Source organism: Trichosurus vulpecula, chromosome 2 (genome assembly GCF_011100635.1).
Source record: "Trichosurus vulpecula isolate mTriVul1 chromosome 2, mTriVul1.pri, whole genome shotgun sequence".
Lineage (NCBI taxonomy): Eukaryota > Metazoa > Chordata > Mammalia > Diprotodontia > Phalangeridae > Trichosurus > Trichosurus vulpecula.
Genome location: NC_050574.1, coordinates 201,081,744 through 201,092,708, shown reverse-complemented (window position 1 = coordinate 201,092,708; position 10,965 = coordinate 201,081,744). Strand labels below are relative to the sequence as shown.

Genomic DNA, 10,965 nt, shown 5'->3' with positions numbered 1-10,965 from the left:
GGTACTTACGCAGAGGATAGATTGGAAAGGGGAGAAGCTGGATGGAAGACGACCAGTTAGAACAGTATGACAATAGTCTAGTCAATAACTAATGAGGGCCAAAACTGGAATGGTTGTGGTATAGGGGGAGGGAAAAGAACAGATGTGAAAGATGCTGTGGAGGCAGAATCAATAAGACAAGGTGACTGATCTGACATGGCAGGGTTAGTGCAAGTAGAGGTGACTGTGACTCCTAGGTTCTAGAACTTGAGTAACCAGACCAATGGTAGTATTCTGAACAGAACAAAAGGGGGGGCAGTTAGGAGGAAAGGAGGGTTAAAGGGAAAAGATAATGAGTTCAGTTTTGGACATGCTATAGGACAGGTGGAGATATCTAATAGGCAGCTAGAGATGCTAGATTGGCATTCAGAAAAGATATGAAAGCTGGATATGTAAATTTAGGAGTCATCCACGTAGAAGTGATGATTGAACACAGGAGAGCTAACCAACTCAACTAGAGAAAGAACATAGAGAAGAGAATGAAATCCAGTACATCTCCTGGAGCATACCATGAATAGAGAGTGATATATGGATGGCAATCCAGGGAAACTGAGAAGCATCAGTCAGAGAGATAGGAGAAAAATGACAGAGTAGTATCACAGTTTGATAAAAGGATGAGAGAAATAGGGTGAAAGCTTGAGGAGATGCTAAGATCAAGAGAAGGTTTTTAAAGGACTGGGGTATCTGAGCACATTTATAGGCAGTAAAGGAGTCAGTGAATAAACATTTAAAATAAAATAGGGAGAAAAAAATTAGGGAGACTAGCTGTGTGACCTTGGGCAAGTCACTTAACCCCAATTGCCCTGCCTTCCCTCCTCAAAAAAAAAAAGAAAATTAGGGAGAGAGATGGGATGATTAAGGGGGTAAGCCTCCAAAAGAGATAGGAGGAAATAGGATTGAGGGCAAAAGTACAGGAGTTTATATTACTCTACTCAATAAACTCCAAAGCTTAACTGTTGCTTCAAAGGTAAAATATAAACTTCTGTTTATCTTTAAAAGCCCTTCACGCCCTGCCTCCAAAGTATCTTTCCAGTCCCATTATACATTACTGCCCTTTCCATATTCTATGGTCCAGCCAAACTGACCTTCTTCCTCTTCCTCGATATTGCACACCATTTCCCATCTCCATGATACAGGGCAGTATACTAACATCTATCTACCTACCTATAAAGATATATATATATATATATATATATATATATATATATATATATATATATATATACACACACACACACACACACACACACACACACACACACACATATGCATACTATACAGCATACTAACATATATAGTACTGAGATAAGGGCAGTAGTATATGTGCGTGTACATATATGTGTATGTGTGCCCATGCATGTGTACATGTTGTTTACTATGATAGAATATGAGTCCTTTGAAATTGGAGTTTCATTTTTAAAGTCTTTATCCTCAGTGCCTGTTACAATATCTGGCACATAGTAAACATTTAAAGAATGTTTGATTATTGATTGGATGGGGGATGATACTGAGGTGATCTGAAGAGTAGTACTGGGGAGGAACTCAAGATGGATAGCTTCACTCTTCTCAGTCGAATATAAAGAGAATTCCTCTCAGGAGGAGGAAGTGGGGAAAAGAGTAGTTTGCAGAAAGTGGATGTTTGAAACAGATGCTGTCATGAGTGAAATAGAGACATTCAGGGAAGAGTAAAAAGATTGGTATAACACGGCAACAGTCATGTTAAGGTTACATAAGATAAATCTGTAGTGGTCCCAGGTACCAAGATTGCTCCACAGTGTTTAACAAGCAAAATCTGAGTAGAAGCATTGTAAAAGGTTGCTGAGAATAATGAAGGATTGGGATTTGAAAAAGAATGAGCAAACAGGACGAGGGCAAGAGGCTCAAACATAGAGGACATCATAGAGTGGAACTTCTTAAATACAAGGACCCAGAGGAAAGCAGGACCCAGGTGGTGAAACTTTGGTAAAAATGAAGACTAGGTTTGGGAAAGATAAGGTACAGGAAGAGCTGAAAAGATGGAATGTTATAGGCAGATAAGAGAACTTCAAAATTATGGATTGTGGAAGTGGAACACTCATGAGTAATGATAAAATTACAAATATAATTAACCAACCCTATGTGTGGCTGAAAGTGTAGTTTACTTATGTGAAGCAAAGGTGCAGCTCAAGGAGTTGAGGTTGATGGGCCAAGGATATTTGAAAAGGTTAGAGGTCTGCAACAAACAAATTTAAATCCCCAAATATAAGCGCAGATTTTGCAGCATTGAGTCCAGGTAGAGGACGGCTAGAGAAAGGAGAAAGAACGACGGGGGATAAGAGAGTGGAGGCGGGGAGAGTAAGAGTAGACACCAGGGTCAATATAGAGTGACAGATCCAAATGGTGAAAATTTCAAAAGAGAAGAGGTGGCCGAGGGACTCCCTCAGGAAAAGTTTGCAAGCCTCGGGGCTACATGAATTACAAGAGTGGAAAGCAATTCTTAACCTGAAACTAGGCAGCGGCCCTATTCAAAGCCAGGTACAAGTCCGAGCATGGATTCCGCAGGCGTAGCCCAGGGTCAGCTACAGACCACAGCCGGTCCTCAGAGCTGGACTTCATCATCACCTTTTGGGGGCTGTATTGATGGTGGTTGCTTTTTAAAAAAAAATATCTTCTAGTTGCAAGATCAGCACTTTCCACCCCGCCAGGCGGCCTCTCCCCCGGGTTCAGGGAGAGGTTGGATGACCACTGGCCGGGAGGCGCTCCGGTACTCCCCGCCGCGGGGCCAGGGCTGAGGCAAGGTGACCTCGGGGCTGCATCGCCTCTCCAGGAGCTCCTGGACACCTTTTCCGTATCGAGTAAATGCCGGAGGGAAGGTGAGGCGGGGATCCCAAGGCTCCTCAGTGGTGACTCTAAGAGTAAAAGGCCCCGCAGGGATTGCGAAGACCGAAGGAGCAGACTGCACTGGTCCAAACTCCGAAGGCGGGGAGGGCTGGGAAGACCGGGAATGCGAAGCCCGACTCGAGGCCCCAGCCCTGGGACACTGGCAGCGTGGGCTCCGCCCCCGACCACCTGACCTCCCCGCCGGGCAGACGTTATGCAAATGACCTACCCCGACTGAGTCTCTTCTACCTTTCCCTTCCTTTCGCCCCGCCCACCACGCACGCGTCCTCCCATCCTCCTTCACACCCCGCCCCCTTCAGCCCAATTTCTCGGCTGCGCTCCGCCCCTCTCCGCCCACGCGCTGTGGCCCCCTGCCGCCGCCGCCGTCGCCGGAGACCAGCCTTGGGGGTGGGGGGAGGCGGGGGGTGACGGTGGCCGGTAAGGCTCCTTCGACAAGGCGGCGATGTCCGCGAGCCCGGAGCGCGCCGCGGCGGCAGCGGCAGCTACAGCGGGGCCTCATGCGCAGCGCGGCAGCCTGGCCTTTGGCCTCCCTCCGGCTCTCGTAGAGCGGGCCCGTGGCAAGAACAGTAGCCGCCGAGGCCGTGAGGTCTCTGGCGTGTCTTCCTCCTTTTCTTCCTCCTTCCCCTTGGCCGTCGGGTACTGAGCCGGGGGAGGGGAGGTGGCCTGGGTGGCCGGGGCGGGGGCTGCCGCTTTGAGGATGGGAATCCTCTTCACCAGGATATGGAGACTGTTCAATCACCAGGGTGAGAGACGGAGGGAGGGAGGGAGGCCTGAGCTGGAGGGGAGACGGGAGGCGCCTAAGGGGAGGCGAAAGGGACATTTCCAGCCGCGGCGCCCGCGCGTACTCTGGGGCTGGGGGGTAGGGAACGTGGCTCCCTTCTTGCTGCGGGGGAAGGCGCGCCAGGTGTCCCCTCCTCCCGCGGATCCGCTGCCCCCAGAACCGAGCCCTCACTTCCCACAGACCAGTCGGGAGATGCCTCCTTGCACACCTTCTTCTCCTTTCCACTCTTGTTGCGGTCCCTGCTCCCAGGCTTGTACGTGTCTCCCTTGGCCAGGAATGTGGTAGAAGGTGGAGGACTGGAGTGCGCCGGGTCTCTGGTCTTCACGCCCCTCGCCCCCCGGGATCGCTAGGCTGCCACCCACCTGCCCCGGCTGGCGACACGTGCCGCCTTCCAACTTTTCTAATTGGAGTCTGGGTGAGGTGGGGTTCCCTAAGTTACTCCCTTTTAGCCCTGTAGGAGCGAGTGAGATTTTCAGTCTGCAAAACTTAAGGGATCCCCGGCTTGGCAGATCGCGATTGAGATAAACTCCACGTCTATATAACTCTCTTCTTCTCTGGAGCCTTAGTTTCCTTGACTGAAAAAGGAGCGAATTGGACTAGATGATAGCTAAAGGTCCCCTTCCTAATCTTAACAACCTTTGTTTCCCTTCCAACTTGGAAAGCCTTTGATTCCTGGAATTCTTCTGCCAGTCCTTTGGAGCAGCCTTTGGGTATTTGTTAGGGACCCATGTCAAATGTTGTACGGTTAAAGCTGTCTGACCCTTTTCGTTGTTTGGTTTATGCTGTTATGATCTCATTTTAAGTATTATGAGATGGTTGCCCGAAGGTTCTTTTAAGGCATGAAAATATAATTTCGAATTAGTGATGTGTGTAATTGATATTTGAGATCTCGGCACCAGCTGTATCGGGATATGAAAATGTCCGTGATTTCTCTTGGCTACAGTCATAGGTACTGGCTGCCTACATTCATAATAGAAGGAAATGCTAAATTTAGGAAGGAGCAGGGGTTCTTGATTTTTTGGTGTGAGGTCATGGACCCTTTGGCAATCTGGTGAACCCTATGGATCCTTCATAGATTAATGTTCTCCAGTGCATTAAATAAATTACATCAGATAACAAAGGAAACTAATCATGTTGAAAATGCAGTTACCGAAATATTTTGAAAAACAAAAAAGTTCATGCACCACAGGTTAAGATTTACCCTTGAGTTAGAGGTTAGTGAAAATAAAGATGTGATTTTTTTTAATCTCATTCAAGTTTACAAATTTCTTGAAATTTATCCAGACTCCCACCCCTTGTTAGGAACCCCTGATTTAGTCCCCCAAATAAGTTACCTTTTTCCTAATCCTGTTTTGGAACCGATTGTGGTTATAAAAGGCTGTTACCAGTAGTTACTAAGTCAGTTGTTTCTGTAATTAATGATACTTCAGATAAGTTTTGTGTAAGGCTGTGTTCTTTTCAAACAGATGGATATTTATGTTTGTAAGATTTCAAGAATTATTATGAAACATGAGTACTGACCTTTAAAATAGGGAAGTGATTGACACTTTAATGTAAAGTAGCAGACAAAAATACTCAAAATGGGATTTTCCCAACACTTTATCTTCTTTTTAAGCCTGGTTTCCTGACTCATCATTTATGCTATCAATAATTTCTATTCTATTCTTTGTGGATGTTGTTCATGGTGTAGTCATATGCCAAAGTTCCTAGAGTCACATTTGGATATAAAGTGGTTTCTGTGACAAGAGTCTCCACCCTACCTACTTTTCTATGTTTCAGCTCCCTGAAGAATATGTTGTAGGGGGTAGGATTGCAACTTATAATGGTTGTGTCTGTTGTTTATTTGATTTAAAAAAAAACCCAAAAACACTAATTCAAAGAACTACTCTAGACAGCTCATATAATAATTCTAGTTGAAAGTAAGATATATCAGATTACATTCTCTTTCTACATTTATATTTGCTTTAAAATAGTGAAGAATTGTCATGGTTCTTATTAACTAATTGTATATACTAGGCAAGTTATTTTGCCTCCCTAGGCTTCAGTTTCATCATCTGTAAAATAAACTATACTAAATGATCTTCTAGGTATCTTTGCACTCTAAAAATTTAACATACTTGAGATTCAGTTCATTTATTACCATTTTACCTGCCTTAAGGCCTATGGGCCAGATCAGTTAATCTTCTATAACCGTGGGTTATTTGTCACATTTTACCAAACCCTGTTGTGAATATTTGGAAAATTTGACTCTTCAAAATGAACTTTGTACTCTGCAATTTCCTAATTTTAATGTCTGGTAAAAGTTAGGTTTCTGTGATGAAAAATGAGTTGTGTCTTTATCAGTAGCCTCTCCTCAGCAATAAGCAAAGGTTTAAAGACTAAAGAATTGAGTTCAGCAAGAATTTGTAAGTACCTGCTGTGTGCAAGATACTGTGTAAGGCATTGTGCTAAAGAATGCCAGCATGTTAGTTTTGTTGAACTTCCTGTATTTCTCAGCTTGGGACATTTTTATATGATAGTTATAATGCAAATCTATAAGGATATTGGAAAATATATGGCACAAGGACCTATTAAAATGAGGTATATGTAATAAAACGGCAACTTAGTCAAGTGTTAGTAGAGGTTACTTTTGTATGCTATAATGACCATTAAAGATGGAATATCAAATCATACCTTTGAATTAATTACCATATTTTAATGTTCAATAAGTGCATTGAACCTTTATCAGTTAGCTCACTAATAAGGTATCTTTTTGTTTATGTATCTCTTGATGCTCGTTTTACCAAGGATAAGATGTATCCCTACTTATTTTTCATAGTAAGCTTTTGAAAGAATGGTCTTTTGAATTTCAGAATTTGCTGTATGAGCGAATCTAAGTTATATCTCATTTTTATCTGGTTTTTATACAGCAGTTTTTCTGCATTATGTGTTGAAAGATAATTGACTAATGAGCAGCCTAGGGATGACTGAAGTAATACCATTTAGGTAAAACAAAGCATCTGAGGAATGTGTTGCTACAAATTGTTGACTCTCTGCTTGGAAAGGATGCTCTTTGATGAAATACTGTTGTGATATGGCTCAATTCAATAACCATATATTAAAGCCCTTCATTTAACATGTTCAAGGTACAGTGTGTTTGAGATTATAAAAACAGGGCTCCTGGTTTTAAAGGAGCTTGCAATCTAACAAGAGACGAAGAGAACACATGTACACAAAGAACTATAATACAAATTGGAGCATGAAAAATTCATAGAAAAGCACCTGTTTACATAAATTTTTTGCCATATCCTCTTTCTGAAGTATGTCAAGCTATTGCTCCATATGCTTTTTAGGAATTTGATGTAGTTACTAGAGTTTTCTGGTATAAGCTTCACTTCACAAGACATTTTTGGCATAGACTACAGCACTCACTCTACTTGTGCTTGGGTTAGTAATTCCTTGAGGAATGACCAGTAATGTTTTTTAAGTAAGTGAAAGATGATCACTGGAGGATGACAAGTCATAAAATAAAATGTTATTGTAGCAAGGAAAGTATAGATAAAAGAAAGAGGCTGTTGGTGCTAAAATGAATTCTGAGGGAAGTTGTAGAATCTTTTCCAGGTTTCCTTTGTAAAATCAACCTTTCTGATAGATCTTTTAAAGAGGAGTTGAATTCATCTATTAAGAATCATGGTTTATACTTATGTTTAGAATTATAGATTAGACTAGTGGTTCCCAGTAATTTTCTGTGCTTGGCATACTTTTTAGCTTACCTGAGCTCCATGAGAAAATAATAAAAGTAAACATAAGAATGGTTTTTTTTTTGTTTTTTTTTATAATAATGGTTTTGGTGGTATTATAATCTAGAAACCTAAAGGCCAATTATGTCTTATTTATGTATGTGAAAAGCATCTCTAAGAGCTGAGGGGTTTATTGTCTGTCTGCAACACTACGGCACCTTTGCTGTAAATAGCACATTGTATTTTAAATATATTTCATGTGTGTGTATTTTCAAATTGTATGAGGAAGCCTGATTAACTCAGCCAAGATATCATTTTGAGGTCTTCTGACTTTGGAGACAATCTTATTTCTACCTATCACTGCGTTTTTGGATCCTGATTCAATCATCTGCTTTATTATCTGTTGCTTCAGGCTTTGTGTCATCTGCAAATTTGATAAGCTTTCATCCAGGGCATTGATAACATCGAATAGAACATGACCAAGAACAGACCCCTATAGCACTCCGTTTTAGACCACCTTCTAGGTTGGCATTGATCAACGCTCTTGCAGCCAGATATTCAGGTAGTTGGGAAAGCACTCATCAACACAATTACCTGGCCCTGTTTCCTCCATCTTGTTCACCAGAATATTTTGAGAAACTTTGTCCAAATGCTGTGTTGAAATCCTTTGTCTTTGGTGTTTCCCTAATGTACTCATCTAATAATCCAGCCCAAAAAATGAATTGAGATTAGTCTAGTATGACTTATTCTTGATGAATCCGTACTGCAATATGGTGATTGCAATATTTTAAAATTTAAATTAATTTTTAAAATTTCTTGTCCTCCCACGTTCCCCCTTGTAACAAATACAAATAATGTAATGACAATCTACTTCAAAAGACTTGAGCTGCTTTCCTTTCTAAGTGGTCATAAAACCATTTATTGTAATTGCATTCTAGAATTGTTTAAAAATTGATGTCAAGCTAGTTGACTTATCATTTTAAGAAACCTTTCCCTTTTTGAAAACTAGAACATTTTTTTTTCTAGTTCTGAAGTGTATTTCTCTATGCTTTTTCAAAGTTGTAGATAATCACATCTAATTTATCTGCGTACATTAAAATCTCTACTCCCTTATGTTACCTGTAATTGGCATCTAGGTATCTGAAACCACAAATATTCTTACTGTTCCTCATCCTGGCATATGTCTACTTTATGGTGTATGGTTTTCTTCATTGGTATCAATCTTTCTATGTAATTTTATATCTGACTTAGTGAATGAATGTAGTTTGTTTTCTCTTGCTCTACCATTTTCAGTTTAAATCTCTCACAAGCCTCTAGTCAATCAACAAACATCTATTAAACTCCGTCTATGTGCCAGAAATTATTCTAGGCATTGGAGATAAGACGAATAACTCCGTATCCTGAAGGAGCTTATATTCTATCAGGAGAAACAACATGTATATATATAAGTAAATACAAAATTTATACAAAATAATTACAAGGTAATTTCTTAGTGGTGGCTGGGGTGACACCCTGTTAGCTGGGAGTGTTCAGGAAAGGCCTTGTATGTAACATTTGAGCTGAGTTTTGAAGAAGTTTAGAAGTCTTCTTTACAGTGTTCATTAGATCACCTTTATCGCTACTCAAAAGCTAGTATGTAGTCATATCTGAAGCCTCTTCATGAAAATTCAGGTTCTGTACTCTAACCTGACCATCTAAGTATTTGAGTTTTTAGAACCAGATACAGACTGGGAATTTGGTATAGGGATTCTTACAAGCTGGTAATGAATGTATCTGATGGAGAAATTTTGATGTGTAGAGAAAAGAAAAACTAGGATGTCATGATGTACACTTAGGACATAAGTCCTTTTTCTTTCTGTTAGTATTTATCCTAAGCCTCTGGTTTTAATAATCCTGACATTCTTACAGATCTGTGCCACTTTTGATTTTTGATTTCATCTTCACTTCTTTGTCCTCACCCTTTACATCCTACTTCAGTCTCTTTAGTCAGTTCTTCCCTTTTTTCATAAGAAACATTTTTGTTAATGTTGTCAGAATTTCTTGAAAGCATCCTATCCCTCTTTGATTGACATCCCCTAAAGAATTTTAGGCCATTCTTTCTTAAACCTTTTGAAATATGCTCTCTCCAAATCTAAGGTGCATGGTGGAGAGGGAAGAGAGCATAGGAAAGCAAATTTTTTTTCACATTATTAAGACAAACATGATAATATTCAAGATAGTCCAGAAGTTGAATGGGCTATCTTGATCTATAGAAGTATGGTATGAGCAAAGGTACACAAGGCTGGAAGGTCAATAGTGTGTTTGTAGGGATGGTGAATAATTAGTATTTTTGGAGCAGACAGTTCATGAAGGAGAGGAGTGGGAAATGAGGCTGGGAAAAATTAAGTTGAGACTAAATTGAAGAAGGTTTTAGTTTTAATTTGAATTTCTCACTCACTTTCAGCTTCCTAAATTCTCTTTTGTTGTTTTCACATTCATTTGTTTGTTTACATAGGTAAAGGAACCATGGCTTAGTCAAGTACTCCTTAAAGCTGGCCTGCACAACATATGGCCTCTTTTACATCCTGTATGTTTTCAGAAGGCCAACTGAAATCCTTTGGCAGTAAGCGGACTGCGGGCAGTATGTTGTACACGCTTGCCCTAAAAGCAAATTGTTGAAAAGTTGGAGAGACTGGGAATGAGATGAGCTTAGAAAAAGATGGATGTGGTTAGGAATTACTGATGGTAGTCTTTTAAAAAAAATACAGATGTCTGTAAAATTTTATATTTAGTGTCACTGTAGTTGATCCAACGTTAATATGGTCTAGAAGTGAAGCTCACATAGTTGGGTATCTAGCATCTGAAGGAACACAAAATTTTATCAAGTGCTTATATCACTATCTCCTAATCATCTGTGTTGTCATCTACGAGTACTGCTCTCCTCCTCCTCCCTGCCAGCCCACTTGCCTCCAACAAACACACTTCCAGGATCTCCTTTTAGATAATTCCAGCACCCAACTAACATGTTTTTCTCTTCTTGCTGTGTCCTACTTTAGTCTTCTGGGACTTCAACATCTATTTTCAAGATGACAGCATATCCACCTGCTTTTTAAATTCCACTGGCCTTCATTTTCCTTCCATATCGGTGTAGGAAGCTAAGCACTTGTGGTAGAGATACCACCATTACTCAACACATTTTTAAAATTCCTTCTTTGGAATTGCTTCAGATCTACTGTAAAAGCCACACAATGCATTCTGTATCTAACCAAACTAGCTTACTGGTTGTGTTGTGCTTTTAACATATATTGAACTTTAAATTCACTTAAATAATACAGACATCTACTGTAGTAGAGTTGCCCCAATGTTGTCTAGTCATATAAAGGAGTACTACTCCTTTGTAGTGGAAAAACTATAAGAATTTGAGTCAGAGTGCCTGAGTTCAAAAGTTTTAGACCTATACTTACTGTTTATGTTCTTGGAAGAGTCACTGGGTCTCTTCATTTTGGAAATGGTGGGTTGGACTAGATCAGGGGTGGGAAACCTGTGGCCTGGAGGCCACATGTGACC

At 40.7% G+C, this 10,965-nt stretch overlaps 1 protein-coding gene across 1 annotated transcript in view; it reads left to right on the top strand.

Moving 5' to 3' along the window:
* Window positions 1–3,216: 3,216 nt before the first annotated feature.
* ARL5A (ADP ribosylation factor like GTPase 5A) overlaps window positions 3,217–10,965 on the top strand; it is a 31,677-nt gene continuing 23,928 nt past the window's right edge. The window contains exon 1 of the mRNA XM_036744298.1: window positions 3,217–3,662. Within this exon, the coding sequence (XP_036600193.1) occupies window positions 3,617–3,662 (46 nt within the window). The 5' untranslated portion in view covers window positions 3,217–3,616. The remainder of the gene's footprint in view (window positions 3,663–10,965) is intronic.